This window comes from Glycine soja, chromosome 14, assembly GCF_004193775.1.
Source record: "Glycine soja cultivar W05 chromosome 14, ASM419377v2, whole genome shotgun sequence".
Taxonomy (NCBI): domain Eukaryota; kingdom Viridiplantae; phylum Streptophyta; class Magnoliopsida; order Fabales; family Fabaceae; genus Glycine; species Glycine soja.
Genome location: NC_041015.1, coordinates 17820342 through 17838277, shown reverse-complemented (window position 1 = coordinate 17838277; position 17936 = coordinate 17820342). Strand labels below are relative to the sequence as shown.

The window sequence follows — 17936 nt, the reverse complement described above, 5'->3', positions numbered from 1 at the left end:
ATATTGTAGGTTGCTGATTTATATGGAATTAGGGCATGCCTTGTAGATGGAGGTGAAATTCGTGGGGCTGGGAATGCATGGATATGCCCAGAGGTATACAGCTGCCTGTTAGAAAGGCTTTTTCTCTTTTATTGTTTGGTTAAGCCATTGTTCCGATTTTCTTTTACATATTGTGGACCTTGAACTATTTGGAAGCATTAGCATTGTCATGTATGATGGAACCACCATATATACACTCATTTTTTTACCTTTACTTTTCGGGGTGGAGGGGAGAATCTTTTCATCAAAATTTTCCATTAGTTTTCTAAGAATAGTAATTTAATCCTCTTCATCAGCTTTAAAAGTCTTGTATATGACACAAAGAAGTGATAATTACTCATAGAAAGGTATGATGCATGTATCAGGTACAATTTTTTTTTTTTTTGATCAGCAAAAGTAATATATATATATATATATATAAAGGAGTACCAGAGGTACTAAAGTACAGAAATAGGAAAGCTCATACGAATGGTGCCTGAAAACAGACTGAACATAGTCTGAGAAGGAACCAAACTATGGCTACAATTTAGAAACTACCCCTACTGCTATTGTATTTGTTCTGTCCTCTGCTGATAAAGGAAACCATATCTAATGTTACTTGACCATTGATTAAAGTGTATTGTGAAATCTTTCTCAAAGCCCCTTAGCCACGTCCAAAGTAGGAAAATTGCATCTTCAAACAGTTTGTTGCCATTAAAACTTTCATTTGAGAACATTATTTTATTTCTAAGCTGCCATATAGTCCATGTTAAGGCCAGCCACCATAACTGCCATCTTTTGATCCTTATGCCTTCAGAAAAAACACATGAGTGTTGAATGAAATGTTGCTGTGGAGTTTGCGGGAAGGCACCTTGAATATTCAGCCATGACATGCATTCCCACCAAATAGGTTTGGATTCTGCTGCAATGGATGAATAAGTGTGCTGCATCTTCCTGCTGACTGCTGCAGAAAGGGCAAGACGAATCGTGAATCTGCACATGTCGCCTCTGTAGATTTTTTCTTGTAGGCAGTCTGTCCCAAAGTAACCTCCAGGCAAACACCGCAACCTTGGGTGGTATCTTTATTTTCCACAACTCCTTAAAACACTTTGTCTGGCTTCCCTCTGCTGATTCCTCCCATATCAAGTTGTAAGCGCTTTGAGTCGAATATATACCAGATGGGTCTTCTTTCCACTCCCATACATCAGTACCCATTTGCTGAATCCTCTGTCCCTCCACTGCTCTAAGGAAATTGACAGCCGAGTCAATCTCATTGTCAAACAGTGGCCTTCTCCAACTGAAGTTCCACTCCCACCCAGTCTCCTTGTGGGTTCCCATTTGTTGTAGGAGCTGATTCTGCTGGCAGGATATCAAGTATAGCCTAGGGAAACGTGCTGCCAATGTTTCTTCATCATTGAGCCATGTGTCCTCCCAAAATTTGATTCTATCTCTGCAACCAACCTTCCATTTCAATCCACTTTGAAGTATCCGTCCCTGATGTGAATGACTAACAGCTGATTTTAAATCCTTCCACCATATTGACTCATGGGATGCTCTACCTTCTACGTCCAAATTCCGCCATCCTCCGTATTTTGACTCCAAGACTCTAGCCCATAACTCTCCTTGGTGTTGGAGTAAATTCCACTTCCATTTGCCTAGTAGTGCAAGGTTTAAGGTGTTGACTCTGCAATCGAATTCATGAGGGAGATCTCTCAGGTTGTAATCCAGCAACAAGTAGCTGACTGCTGGTTATGGGAACATGATCCTAATGGTCATTACTCTACAAGGAGTGCATATAAACTGCTGCAGGGAGATTTAGAGGATGAAAATCAGGATGGAGCATTTCAGGATCTATGGAAGTTAAAGATCCCAGCTAAGGCATCAATCTTTGCTTGGAGGCTAATTAGAGATCGTTTACCGACTAAGTCTAACTCTAACCTGCGAAGAAGACAAGTAGAGTTGGAAGACAGCTTGTGCCCTTTCTACAGAAATAAGGAGGAGGATGCATCCCACATATTTTTTGACTGCAGTACAACACAACCTTTATGGTGGGAATCCTAGTCTTGGGTTCGAACCTTGGGGGTGCATCCTATAAATCCAAGGCAACACTTTATGCAGCATGTAAATGGGATACCTGGATTGAAGAGGTATAATAGATGGAAGAGCTGGTGGATAGCCCTAACTTGGTCCATTTGGAAGCAAAGGAATAAGGTCATCTTCTTGAATGAACCATTCAATGGAAGCAAGCTGATGGAGGATGCAGTGTTTCTGCTCTGGACATGGCTCAGAGCTATGGAGAAAGATTTTTCTATGCATTTTAACCAGTGGTCTATCATTCTAATAGATGGTTTTTGTAATTAGGAAGGAAAACAACCCGAGGGATAATGTATCTATATCTGTAGATGACCACTCTGGATCCTATCAGCCGGTAGCCAGCCTATCATTGTATCCAGTAGTCTATCTAGAACTATACTGTATCTTTAGTACCTCTGGTACTTTTATTTAAATATAACTACTTTTGCTGACCAAAAAAAAAAAAGATTTGACTCTGCTATATTTTTCTTTATGTGTGGTTATGGTGCTGGACTATGTTGTTGGAATTGTGAGTGTTCCTTCTCGCTTATTTGAAGCAATCACAAAGTTTAGTATGACCATATAGCAAAAAAATTATTATTACTAATATATGGGTGTCTAGTTGTGAGGAAGTAGTTTAAGTTGGATGCTGTATTTGATTGTTGTTATCCATGAGATTGAGTGGATAGTAAAATATTAGATTTTTCTTTATTAATTAATCTATTGGCTTTTTTTTTTTTTTTGAACGGCCAAAAATATAATATATTAATTTAAAGATAGAAGATACAAAGTACCAGAGGTACTATAACAAACCACAGGAAGTAGAGCCTCCTGAAACAAACCGCAATAAACAGAAGCTACCAACCCAACAAAAACCAAACAACCCATCCCAACAAGACAAACATTACTTAAAAGCTACTGCCATAGCTGAGGACCATTGGTGAAAAGGAACATGAAAATCCTTTTCCCACCCCCTCATCCAGGACCAAGAGAGGAAAATTGTATTATCCACCAATTTAGAGATGACAAAAGGCTGATTGTTGAAGATAATGTCGTTTCTAAGATTCCATATTGATGTTGTAGCTGCTATCCACCAGATTTTCCACTTTCTGTTGTTGTCTTTCAGTCCTGCCGTAGAGAAATGCTGGATGAAATTATCCAAAGGTCTCCAATGAAGCACTCTAGGTTCCTTTACCCATGAGCTGAATTCCCACCATAGAGGCATAACTTTAGGACACAAGAAGAATAGGTGGGAGGCAGATTCAGCTTTGTTCTGACAAAAAGGGCACAGGTCATTATCAATAGTGACATTCCTCCTAAGTAGATTATCCTTAGTGGGCAATCTGTCCCATAGAAGCCTCCAAGCAAATACTAGGGCTCTAGGAGGGATTTTGATGTTCCATAAGTGCTGGAAACCAAGACATTGATCTTCATTAAGATGATCATCTTTAATATAAAGGTAGGCAGAATTAGTGGAGAAAATTCCTTTTGAGTCAGCTCCCCATAACCAAGAATCTTTCAAAGCTGTAGAAGGCCTAATTGCAGCAGTTTGATCAATAAACTCAGAGGCTCTTCCCATTTCACTATCAAACAGATTTCGCCTCCAAGAAAAGCTCCATTCCCACCCAGATTCACAGAAGGTTCCCATAGTTGCCACTGTGTGAAATTTCTGAGATGAGAGATGGTATAATTCCGGGAACTTATCTTTTAACCTAATCCCTCTTTCCACCCAAGAGTCCTCCCAAAAGAGAATTTGATCGCCCCTACCCAGCTTCCAAATGAATTGGCTGGACACATCTGCCATACTGCTGTGATTAATTGTAGACCTTAAATCAGACCACCAGCAAGAAAATTGTTCCTTGTGGGCCCCTCTTCTAAACCTCTCCATCCCCCATATTTGGAAGTTAAAATTCTGTTCCACAATTGATCTGGATAGTGAAACATCATCCATTTCCATTTGATTAAAAGAGCTTTGTTAAAAGCTGTAATGTCTTTAACTCCAAGAACTCCAAAAAAAAAAAATAAATTAATCTACTGGCTTATGTGGGAGTGGGTGTATGGTTATTGCTGGTGTTGGTGAAGACTGAAGTTAAACTTGATAAACAAAGTACCAGAGTAGAAGGTACTGCAAAGGGAGAATTGTACTGCTGCAGAAGATTGAGGTTCAGGTTGGTGCACTTGATGGTGGTGGTTCGGAAGCATTTTTTGGTGGTTTTTAACCGCTAGAAATGGTTCAACACATTTAAATTTTTTTTTTGATCGGCAAAAGTAGGTATATTATATATATTAATGAAAGTAGTACAAGTGGTACTGATTTACAAACATCCTAGCATCAACGAGAGGAGACCTATGGTTTTTTTTTTTTGATCAGCAAAACTAAATATATCATAAATATATCAACGAGAGGGACAGGATGGCGGATATAAGGAATTGTGGAAGCTTAGGGTACCATCGAAAGTGACTATTTTCGCTTGGAGGTTACTAAAGGACAGATTGCCAACCAGAGGTAATTTGAAGAAAAAAAGGGTTGAATTGCAGGAATACTTGTGTCCTTTTTGCAGATCGGCGGAAGAGAATGCAAGTCATTTATTCTTTCAATGCAGCAAAATTATCCCTTTATGGTGGGAAGTGGCATCGTGGGTGAATCTGGTGGGGGTATTCCCGCATCAACCGGGACATCATTTTATCCAGCATTTCTACGGAGTATATGACGGAGTGCACGCGCACAGATGGCAGTCGTGGTGGTTAGCACTGACTTATACAATTTGGAAGCATAGAAATAGCATCATCTTCTCCAATGCTGTTTTCAATGCGCATTATATAATGGATGAAGCAGTGTTTTTGCTATGGACATGGCTCAGAAACTTAGAAAAGAATTTCACATCTCATTTTAATCAATGGTCTTCAAATATCAAAGATTGTTTTCTTCGGACACCAACATAGGGAAATAGGATACAGCTTTGCACTATTATCCCATGTAGTTTTCTTTCAGCTTATTTAATATCAAGGCTTGTTAGAGAACCAACTATGATTCGTACTTACACAAATATGTATCGATTTAGTACCTCTGGTACTTATTAATGAATATATTATATTTTTGGCTGATAAAAAAAAAATCATATATATATGATCAAAAAGTACCAGAGGTACTAGTACATAGGGATATACATCCTCATATCTAGACACCAAACTGAGGTATTCTAGATATTAGGAGAACATGTATTTTGTTCTAATTGTAACACCCATTACATAAGAAAACCTTGGCTAATATTGCTTGACCATTGGTTTAGATGGATTGAGAAATGTTTCTCAAAATGTCTAAGCCAAGTTCAGGTCAAGAAAACAGCTTCATCAAACAATCTGTTAGCATCAAATTCTGCATTTGAGAACATAATTCTGTTTCTTAATTTCCAGATGGCCCAAGTTACCGCCAACCACCAGTATCTCCATCTCTTAATCCTTAACCCTTCTGCCTGAATGAAAATATGCTGTAGAAAATTTTGTTTAGGCCCAAGAGGAAAGACACTTTTTAAATTCAACCAAGACATCGATTCCCACCAAATTGGTTGGATGAAGATGCAATGGAAGAATAAGTGAGATGCCTCCTCTTCAGCTTCTCTGCAAAAAGGACAACGTAAATCCTGAAGCTGTACTTGTCTCCTATGCAGATTCATCCTTGTTGGTAGTCTGTCCCTTATTAACCGCCAAGCAAATACCGTTATTTTGCTAGGAATTTTAATCTTCCATAATTCCTTACACCATTCCTCTTGCTGACCTCCTGTAGAAGCTTCCAAAACCAGATTATAATCGCTGCGTGTGGAATAATTCCTTGATTGATCACCTAACCATTCCCATTGATCTGATCCTTGCTGCTGAATGTATATACCTTCGATCTCCCTTAGGAAATTGATGGCTGACTCGATTTCATTTTCAAATAGCGATCTTCTCCACAGAAAGTGCCACTCCCATCCTGAATGCAGGTGCTGTCCCATCTGTCTAATGGTTTGGTTCTGCTGTGTCGATATTTGATACAGTCTAGGATACCTCTCTGCTAAAGGTTGCTGTTGCTGACTCCATTTATCTTCCCAAAACCTGACCTTATCCCCACCTACAACCTTCCACCTCATTTTGCTGTGAACTAGGTCTCCGTGATGTGCAGAATTTACTATTTGTTTTAAATCCTTCCACCACACAGATTGATGTCCTACCCTTCCTGCTTCATAGAGACGACTCCACCCCCCATATTTTGACTCCAACACTCTGGACCATATCTCTCCCTTCTCTTGCATCAGATTCCATTCCCATTTGCCTAGTAAGGCAAGGTTAAAGGTATCAATATCTTTAATCCCCAACCCACCTTTTTCCTTTGGCAAACACACTTGGTCCCATTTAATCCATGCAATCCTATTCTGCTCTAGTCCTCCACCCCACGAAAATCTGCGTTGTATCCTTTTTAGCCTTTCCACCACTGTTTTTGGAATCCTGAAAAAAGACAAGAAATAAATTGGGATTGATGTTAGTGCAGCCTTAATTAATGTCACTCTCCCTCCCCATGAGATGTATCTTTGTTTCCATTTTGCCAATTTCCTCTCATACTTATGGACAATGTAGTTCCACATTTGTGTTCGCCTCGGATTAGCCCCTATAGGTATGCCAAGATATGTAAAAGGAATAGTTAGCAGGCTGCAGTTTAAATACTTAGCAGTATCACTCTTCCACTGATCTGAAACCCCGAAAGCTCCAAAGCAACTCTTAGCATAATTAATCTTTAGGCCTGAGATTAACTCAAAAGCCCTCAAAATAGCCTTTAAAGCTCTCACATTTTCCATATTTGCTTCTCCAAAAAATATAGAGGAGACCTATGGTTAGCTAATACAATATACAGAATAAGTATTAGAGAACCAAAGATCTGGCTATTAGCTAGGTAATCACCCATCCTCAAAACTGTACATTTTATATACTATTCCCCCCTGAGTACAAAAACATCCCTAATACTGCTAGACCACGAGTGAAATGGGATATCAAATCCTCTTTCCAGGTTTTTAAACCAGGTTCAGCAGAAGAATAATGCATCCTCCATCAATTTATGTGCATTAAAGCTTTCATTTAGGAATACAATCCTATTCCTATGATGCCAAGTACACCAAGTGAGTGCAATCCACCAACTCTGCCATCGTTGACCCCTAAAACCATCAGAATTACAATTAGAAAATTGAAGGAAATGGTTTTTCGGAGTTTCTGAAAATGCCCCCACAGTATTTATCCACAACATCAACTCCCACCACAACGGCAAGACTTTATCACAACTGAAAAATAAATGAGATGCATCATCCTCATGACTTTTGCAAAATGGCAGCTAGCATCATTGATTTCCACCCCTAGAAATAAATTATTCCTTGTAGGCAATCTATCCCGAATTAATCTCCAAGCAAAGACTGAGGCTTTACTTGGGATTTTTAATTTCCATATTGCTTTAAACACTTCATCCTGAGTCACAGATGAGAAGGCTCTGTTGAGAAGTAGATAAATATTTTTAAACGTCAGAAAAAAAAATCTGTCACAAATCAATTGCCACATCATCAAATAATGGAAAAACTTAACGGCAGGGACCAAAAACCAAACAGAAAAATAGTTCTTAGACATTACTGAAAACAAAATAAAAATTACAAATTATTGTCATTATAAATCACTTCCTATTCTCTTAAGACAAGAATAGTATCAATTTTATCCCATTTTTGAGATCATCCATAAAAAGGAGTTTCCATTTTTGGTTTATCAGGGGACAATGCTTCTGTTCTTCCATATTATGTGTTTTTGTCTCATGTAGCTATATTAGATTTTCATAACTTTTTTAAAGGCTTGGATACTTCACAGATACATATCGGTGATGTATCTAAGAGTATCGGTATAAAATATGGATACTTGACGCAAATGAAAGTATTGGTATTTCATCACACTAATCTGGAAATTTGGAGGTTCATTCATTTGGCTAAAAATTAGCGTGTGAATGTGTTCCTATTAAATAAACCATGCCTATAGAATTTCTGTCCCCTACCCTTACTAATGTATACCTATTTTGTTCTTAGGGTGAAGAGGATGAGACATCAATAGATGTGAATTTTTCTGGAAGTTTGGCCATCGATAACATTGTGCTTCGTTATATACCAAGTTCTTATCAACAGATGCCACTTAAATTAGGGGTACTAAATGGAGAAACAAAACTTTCAGGATCTCTTTTAAGACCGTAAGATGAACCTTTCTCCAGTTTTAATATTTTCTCCAGTTTTTGGTGATTAGTTTTCATTGACTAAGCATTAGCTTTATTGTTTCTTTCATGTGATAACTGATGACGTCTTCTTGGGAGGGTGGGCCTTGTGGCAGTAGTATGGTTTTTGGTTTTTGCCTTGAGATCAAGTTGTGGAAACCAGAAACAGCCTCTTTGTTCATGGAGTTTAGGTTAATAATAGTGTTTGATAGAATCTAATTTCTCATTGATCAGAAAATGATTATACAGTTACAAAATGATAGTGTCATCTCTATATATAGAGTGACTAACTGTTAACTAACCCTATCTGTTACTAACTAACTATAGTTGAAACTGTAAGTAACTGACAGCTTACAAACAACAGATAACAGTAGACACTAACTAAAAAGACTTAGTGGAGTAAGTATACACTAATACTCCCCCACAATCTCACGGTGATGGATTCTTACCAAAAGCAGAAGAATCGCACACTGTGAGCTTGGTTCTGTACAATTCAAAGTTTGTAGGAGAGAGGGCTTTGGCGAGTCAGTATATTGGTCAAGAGCTGGGACATAGACCTCTTTCAGCAACTTGCTAAGAACTTTTTCCCGAACAAAGAACAGATCAAGTTCCATGTGTTTGGTTCTTGCATGAAGAACATGGTTGTGAGCAAGAGACACAGTGCTCATGTTGTCCCAATGAATAACAGGAACAACATAGCTCAGAAAGAAGAGATTGAAGCCAGGATACTTCAGCAGTAACCAAGGCAAGACTCCTGTATTCAGCCTCAGTACTTGAACGAGCTACCACTGACTGCTTTTTGGACCACCAGGAGATCAGATTTGGTCCAAAGAAGACACAAGCACCTGATGTGGATCTTCTATCATTTGGGTCAGCAGCAGCCCAATCAGCATCACAAAAGGCTGTGATGGAGAAAGGAGCCGAAGCTGGTCTTAGATGCAATCCCCATAAAAGAGTTCCCTTGTATAGGAGTATACTTACTCAGTGTAACTCTTTCTTTTCTTTTAGTCATGTTGTTAGTCTAACTATAGTTGGTTAACATTAGTTAGGCAGTTAGTTAGGACAGCTGTTTGGCAGCTGTCACTAACTAACTCAAGTTAGTTGACAGTTATGGTTATGTAAGTGCTATATAAACTATATTGTACTCAGTTTCTCTTTGGGTTGCATACAATCAACAATTTCACCTCACTTTAGGTTTCTGATATTCTTTTTCTCTTAGATTCTTTTATGGTATCATAGAGCTAGTTTTTCTCCATGGAGGCAAGGGATATAACTCAACGGTAGAGTGTCACCTTGATGTGGTGGAAGTTATCAGTTCGAGCTTGATTATCCCTAAACCCAATGTAAGTTTTTCTAGTTGTATGCTGTGATCAAATAATAATTGAGAATGGATAAGAGGCTCATGGGATTATACGGGGGGGGGGCTATATTTCTAGGAGCTAACTCCGGTCAAATATGAAGTGCCTGGATACAAGTTTTGCCTTGGAATGGAGGATAATTCCGAATCAGCTTTGTCTACAAACAAGGAAGCTATAAGTAATGCAACTAGGAATCTCATGGAGAGTTCGATCCTGGCTCAGAATGAACATTGACCGCATGCCTTACACATGCAAGTCGGACTGAAGTCCTTACTTTTTTCTTCATGGCTTCTGCTTCTAACAATCCTCCTCCTCTGCCACTGCCGGTGAACAATGCAGTTCTGATGAATCATGCGACTCTGGTGAACACGATTTCGATGAATGCTGACGCTGCTATGCCGGTCGCTGCCACATTTTCCACCATAGCCGCGAAAGATTTCTCGCACTCGGTCTCGAAAAAACTCACAAATTCCTACTATTTGCTATGGTGTCAACAGGTTGAGCCTGTGATCAAAGGACATCGCCTTCACTATCTCATCACAAATCCACAAATTCCACTGCGATATGCATCTTTGGCTGACCACGATGCCGAAAACATCTCTTCTGAGTTTCTACTTTGGGAACAACATGATCAACTCTTGCTACCATGGCTTTAATCCACGATTTCTAGCGAAGTTCTTCCTCGGCTCATCGGTTGTGAGTCCTCCTGGCATCTCTGGGATAAATTTCATTCCTACTTTCAATCTATAATTCGTGTGAAGAAGCAGCTTTGTAATGATCTTCGTAATCTTTTGCTGGATAATTGTTGAATTTCTGAATATTTTCTTCGAGTTCAGACCTTGATCGATTCCCTTTCATCTATTGTAGAATTTGTTCCAGCTAATGAACATGTTGACATCGTTCTTGATGGACTACCGGATGAATTTGAGTTGTTGGTTACACTTACTAGTTATAGGTTTGAGCCTCTCATGATTGATGAAGTTAAAACTCTTTTTCTTGCTCATGAGACTCGCATTGAAAAGTCTTGCAAGAAATCAATTGCTTCCATCAATCTCACTGAAGCTTCTAAACCTAATTTTACCCCCAATTCTTTGTAGCAGGTGTTTTCCAACACTACTCCAAAACCACAAGCCATTGTTGCTCAAGCTCAACACAATGTTGCTCAGAACAATGACTTGACCTACAATAACAACAATGGAGGTAATCGTTTCCTCAACAATGGCCATGGAGGTGGCCGCAATTTCTCTCACGGTGGTGGTCGCAGCTAAGGCGATGGCCGTGGGGGTCGTGGTGGTAGATTCTCTATTCAGTGCCAAATCTGTCATAAATATGGACATGAGGCTTCCTATTGCTATTACAGGCATGATGATAAATATATCCACTAAACCAATGACCTTTCCCAAATCAGAATCAGTACTCCAACTCAAACCAATATCCCAATCGATAGTGTTATTCTAACCAGCACCCAAACCAATACCAAAATCAGTATCCAAACCAGTATCCTACTAATCAATATTCAAACGAATATCCCACTCAATCTTCCAATTCATATCCTAATCAGCCTCCATATCAGAATGCTTCACCTCAATACAACAATCCACCACCACAAGCTCATCTAACTAGTGCTCAGTCCTCTTCTTCACAAAATTGGTATCCAGATTCAGGCGCATCACACCATGTCACAAATGTTTCTCAGAATATTCAATCGACCACACCCTTTGAAGGACCAGATCAAATTACTATTGTTAATGGTCAGGGGTTAAACATCAATTTCTCAGGTGTAACCTCCTTTAAATCTCATTTTAACTCTCAAATTCCTCTTGTTCTTAATAACCTGTTATTTGTTCCTTCTATAACCGAAAACTTGATGACTATCAAGATAACTCTGTTTTTTGGGTTTCATTCTCAGTTTTGCTTGGTCAAATCTTAGGTCTCTAAAGAGGTCCTTCTTCAAGGGTTGGTTGGTGCTGATGGCCTTTACCAATTCCCTAATCTGCTTCAGTCATCTAGATAGCAACTCGAGTCTCAGTTCACTGTCAATACCATTACATCTAATGTTTCAGAACCTTTCTTCAGAGCATCTTCTTCAAATTCTGCAAATAGAGTTAATGATGCTTTTGTTGTAAACAAAGTTTGTAATAGTTATATTTCTTTTGCTACTTGGCATTCTAGATTTGAACCGCTTTGCCAATAACGTCACAGAGACAGACCTGTGGTATCTCTTCAAAAAGCTGGGCGATATGAGGGAGGTTTTCATTTCGAAAAGGAGAAACAAAAATGGCAGAAGATATGGCTTTGCAAGATTTAAAGGAGTAGAGGATGTACACTTTCTGGAGAGGAAGCTGGACAACATCATCCTTGGGGGGTTAAAGATGTACGTTAACATCCCCAAATTCGATAGAAGCAAGCTGGGAATGCCATGCCAAGCAGCTCAGGGAAGAGAAATGGGAGAGCAACAGGAGGAGGAGTACAGAGGTAGGTACCTGAGAATGAAGCCAGAAGTGAATGCGGGAGTGAAGGGCGGATCATATGTGGAAGCTGTGACGAGAAACCTCTCCACAATGGCACAAAGGGGCAGATTTACCAGGGATGATGGTATCTACTACAAGTCGCGATCCACGGTGCATCTCAATATACCGGCAACAGGGCAGAAGTGGCTTAAGGAAGCATGGGTGGGGAGATTGAAAAACGTGGCATTGCATGACAGAGTCGAAGAAGAACTCCCGTGGGAAATAGCCGCTACCACATCGTCAAAGTACATCGGAGACGACATGGTCTTGCTTCTTGGACTCACAGATTGAAGGACAGATTGAAGGACAAGAATCCATTTTCTACTCAATGGAGAAGTGGAATCCGAGGATGCGTCCAGGGCACAGGTTAACCTGGGTACGGTGTTGGGGGATTCCACTAACGATGTGGGATACTCAACACATCAAGAAGATTATGGCAGGTATAGGCGAGATGATGGATGTTGAAGACGACGTAGAGAATCTTCGGCAGCTGGACGTGGCACGGGTGTTGATAAAAACACCTTGGAGCCCCCTAATCAACCATACAGTCAGCGTACACATGCAAGGGGAGATCCTCAATGTGCACATCATCGAGGAAAGCGCAAGCTTAGCAGACCCACCCTATTGCAGGCGTGGAAGAGAGGCTAGTTCATCAGAGGAAGTGTTCTCGGAGGAGTGACATGGCCTCGCCGCAGTCAGTCACAGCGTCGTCGTTGCAAACCTCACCTGCCTTACAGGTAGCGGCGACGGTTCTAGTTCCCACAGTCAACAGTGTGGGCTCGATGCTGGGAGGGAAGACCACAAACAGCGCGCGCCTGTCATCGGACATCACTAACTTGCAGGTAGCGGCGGCGGCCCCAGCGCCTATAGTCGACAACGAGGGCTCGACGCCGAGAGGCATGACCACGAACAGCGAGCGCCGTTCATCGGACATCGGCGGCTATACGCTTTTACTTGGCGGTATTGAAAACAAACATTATCCAACGGGTAAAGCTTGTACCCAAAGGGACTTTGCGTTTGTCTAGGACCAAGTCAGAATCTCTAGCCCAGACGATACTCCACAGGACCCGTGATGTACACGCCACCTGACCCACAGGCCCGATAGTGGACCTTGCATGAAAATGGAGATAACCAGCTCGCGGGGATGCGCACCCCTGTCGGGAGGCATAGCCCCTTGCCCGAAAGAGGGAAGTGCTGTGTGCAGGAGACCGTTGTCTCCAAGGGAAAGGAGATCCTTATTTTAAATAACCCACATGACCAGCAGAGGAGTGATAAGGTTGGGCCATTTTCTGCTATCTACACCCCCACCACACTACCAGCCCAACATCTTGAGACCTTAATGAAGGGAATTACGGACCCAAATGTTTCCAGCATGCATCATACACTAAAATAGTGGTGCGATAATAACCAAGTCCAATCACGTGCAGTCAAACCTAATGCCTTGACCACAGAAACGCCTCTACCACATCAAACCTCCACTTTAAGTGACCCGAAGACAGTGGATAATACTGGGCTGGTGTCTGCTACCCACACCCCCAGCAAATTACTAGCCCCATACCTTGGTAGCCCACTGCGAAATCATCTGACCCCACATAACTCATTCAGCTTTTACTCGAGGAAAACTTGGCGAAAGAAGAAACCTCTCGAGGCCACAATAGCATCACCAGCAACTGAGGAAGAAATCTCAGCTCACAATCCGTCTAAAGAGGCAGAGCATATCTGGAACATGGCAATGGATTTAGGTGTGACTTCTGGGTCTATGCAAAAGGGGTATGTGCCGAAGCTAATGGAAATGGAAGATAGAGACACCAAAGAGGCCGAGAGACTGGGGAACAGGAGGACAACCCCATGAATATCATCTCCTACAATGTAAGAGGTTTAGGGAAGGGGGTCAAGTGGCCAGCAATTAGAAGGATGGTCAACACACAACACATAGATATGCTGTGTATCCAGGAAACAAAGAAGGAGACAATTGACAGGTCTATATGTCAAGCTTTATGGGGGGACACTGAAGTCAGTTGGGAAGCACAACCCTCATTGAATACAGCAGGTGGTATCTTATGCATTTAGAGTGAGAAATCTTTTGTGCTAGAGAGGAAGGTCATTGGGAATGGATTTATACTGCTGATAGGAATGTGGCTTCAAGAGGCCGTGCGAGTTCACATTGTCAACATTTACTCGCCCTGCGATATTCAGAATAAAAGATTGTTGTGGGATAGTTTTAAGCAGCTGAAAAGCCCCACATCTGGGGGTCTTTGGTGCATAGTAGGTGATTTCAATAGCATTAGGCAGCCAACAGAGAGAATGGGTGTATGCCACAGAGCTGTGGAAGACGGTACCTCTAGGGAGTTCAATGATTGGATTGCGGAGTTGGAGGTAGAGGAAGCACCATGGGTAGGCAGAAAATTTACATGGTTCAGACCAAATGGTACAGCCAAAAGCAAGCTTGATAGATTCTTGTTATCCCCTGAATGGTTTTCTAAATGGTCGGGGACCGCCCAATACACGCTAGACAGGAATTTTTCTGATCATTGCCCTTTATTACTTAGATCCAAATGCGTCGATTGGGGACCTAAACCTTTTAGGATCCTTGATTGTTGGCTCACAGATTCATCCTTCAGGGAGATCGTTCATCAAAGCTGGTCTTCCAATCAGCAAAGTGGTTGGGGAGGATTTATACTAAAGGAGAAAATTAAAAGACTCAAAGCTAACATCAAGAATTGGAACCGAGATCATTTTGGTGACACGCTCAATAAGTATAAGAAGATAGAGGAAGACTTAAACAAATTGGACGAGGACACCATTGATAGACCTCTAGAGCCTCAAGAAGTAGTGTCTAGAAAGAAGCTTCAGGAAGAGTTATGGGTGGCAGCTCAATCGCATGAATCCTTACTAAGACAGAAAGCGAGATCCAGGTGGATTAGAAAGGGTGTTGTAATTCCAGATACTTCCACTTGTTGATTAATTCGAGCCGCAGAAAAAATTGTCTGAAGGGAATGATGATTAATGGGTCGTGGACTGAGGAGCTGACAATAGTTAAAGAGGCAGTTAGGGGGTTTTTCTTGAAGTGTTTTCAAGAACCTGACTTTGCAAGACCTAGATTGGATGGGAGTACCTTCAAGACTATACACAGCCTCCAAAATGATATGCTAGTGGGTCGATTTCAGGAAGATGAGGTGAAAAAGGTAGTTTGGAGTTGCGGGAGTGAGGAAAGTCCAGGCCCAGACGGATTGAATTTCAAATTTATTAAGCAATTTTGGCACGTCTTTCAACCTGATTTATGAATTTTTTGTAAATGGAATCTTCCCAAAGGGTTCCAATGCATCCTTCATTGCTCTCATTCCCAAAGTGGCAGACCCACTCATGTTGAAAGATTATAGACCCATTTCATTGATTGGTTGCATGTATAAAATAGTGGCTAAGATTCTCGCTAACAGACTGAAAAAGGTTCTGCATAACCTTATTGATGAAAGCCAATCAGCATTTATAGAGGGAAGACATATGCTGCACAGTGTGGTAACCGCAAATGAGGTGGTTGATGAAGCCAAAAGGAAAAACAAGCCATGTATTGTGTTCAAGGTTGATTATGAGAAGGCGTATGATTCGGTGTCTTGGGATTTCCTGCTATATATGCTTAGGCGTATGGGTTTCTGCTCCAGATGGATACATTGGATAGAGGAGTGTCTAAAATCCACATCTGTCTCGGTCCTTGTAAACGGTAGTCCACTTTTAGGCTAGTAATATTAAATCTGGATTCTTGTACAGGGGAGGGATTAGGCCATAGATACTTTTTGTAAGGGATATTCCAGTGTGCCCAGGGATGGGGGTTATGGTATTCTAATATCTATAGCATATTTCCATACCATAACCTTACATAGATAACATGCACATTGGGATGTATAGATATTAGTACTACTTGTACTGATTTATATATGTATAGTACATACATACTTTTGCTGATAAAAAAAATATTAATAAAACAGGTTCTGACTTTTGTTCACATTGTTGCATTGGTAAATCCAATAGACTTCCCTCCTCCCCTTCTCTTAGTGTCTATTCCACTCCTTTTGAACTTATCTATACTGATTTGTGGGGTCCTTCTCCCATTGTGTTCAGCATTGGTTACAGATATTATGTAACATTTATTGATGGTCTTTGATACCATAAAATTTGATAGAATCAGATTTGTCATTGATCAGAAAATGATTAGACAGTTACAAAAGGATAGTGTCATCTCTACATAGAGTGACTAACTGTTAACTAACCCTATCAGTTACTAACTTACTATAGTTAGAACTGTAACTAACTGACAGCTCACTGTCAGTTAAACTGACAACTCACCCTGACAGCTTACAAACAACAGATAATGGTAGACACTAAATAAAAAGATTTAGTGGAGTAAGTATACTCTACTAACCATTAAGAGCACTTGGTGCCAATTCTATTCTTGATACATGTTTTATTTCTAACATTTTTTCAATAAAATTTATTGCAGAAGGTTTGATATAAAATGGACTGCCCCTATAGCAGAAGGGTCTTTTAATGATGCTCGAGGAGATATCATAATCTCACATGATTATATTACTGTGAATTCTGCTTCAGCTGCATTTGATCTGTATATGAGAGTTCAAACATCTTATCCTGATGATTTTCATCATAAAACAAAAGATTATAATATTGCGAGAGCCATTCCGTTTACTATTGATGGAGTTGAGTTGGATTTACGTATGCGTGGGTTTGAATTCTTCAGTTTGGTTTCTGCATACGCGATGGATTCCCTGAGGCCTTTGCTTTTGAAAGCATCTGGAAGGATCAAGTTTCAGGGAAAGGTTTTAAAACCTAATGGCATTATTAGCGAACAGAATTTTGAGATGACCAGGCAGCATGTGCAAATGTTGGAGAAAGGAATTGCAGATAGTCTCTTTGGCGAGGTTTCAATCTCTGGTCTCAAACTGAATCAACTGATGCTTGCACCTCAGTTGTCTGGGTTGTTGAGACTTTCTCCTGGACGTATTAAGGTGATGCGTAAAATTATCTCTCAAAAAAATGTTACATTACAAGATATTATGGATTTGTTGAAGTTTACCTTACTGCCTAGCCATATCACATCACATTGTAGTATCATCATTCATGGACATGGTTTCCACTGAAGATGTTTGAATTTAATATTGGAAAAATCACAAAAAATGAATTCTTAATAAAACATTCATCGTTCAATAATAATAAACCACTTAATTGGTGGCTTTGTTCAAAATAGATTTTGAACAATCACTTTTTGGCTCAGTTGACCCCCTGAACAGTTTATTTTTTCTATTCCAAGAAATCATTTTTCTAATTTCCCCTATACTATTATGTGATATCTCTAAATTTTGGTCATATATGATGGGTAAAATCTGTGGTTCTAGGCTGAATTTATGGTCCACATAAAACTTTTGATACAGTATTTTCATTCTTGGTGCTTATGTTAAGCAGCTAATAGCTAGCATTTCTTTGTAGCCAGGGTCAAACTCCTCTTAAATTTGATTTCGTTTGTCTGTTGTAGAATGTGGCTAACTGGGCATACTGCTTTCCGTATTTATGGACCATGCTTCCCTTTGAGACATTTGCTGACAATTGATATCTTGAGTTTTAGTTTATTTAGTTGATAAATCCACTTGTTGATCTTCTTATATGGTCAGAATGCTCCTTTGTACAATATATATATAGTTCAAT

General features: G+C 40.2%; 1 protein-coding gene across 3 annotated transcripts in view; it reads left to right on the top strand.

The window, feature by feature from the left end:
• Nucleotides 1–17936, top strand: part of LOC114384905 — a 100271-nt gene that overhangs the window by 26017 nt on the left and 56318 nt on the right. For 2 of the 3 annotated variants that reach the window (XM_028344735.1, XM_028344736.1), the window contains exons 8-10: nucleotides 10–93; nucleotides 8178–8335; nucleotides 16720–17242. In XM_028344735.1, the coding sequence (XP_028200536.1) occupies nucleotides 10–93; nucleotides 8178–8335; nucleotides 16720–17242 (765 nt within the window). The remainder of the gene's footprint in view (nucleotides 1–9; nucleotides 94–8177; nucleotides 8336–16719; nucleotides 17243–17936) is intronic. The other variant, XM_028344737.1, reaches the window with a different exon arrangement.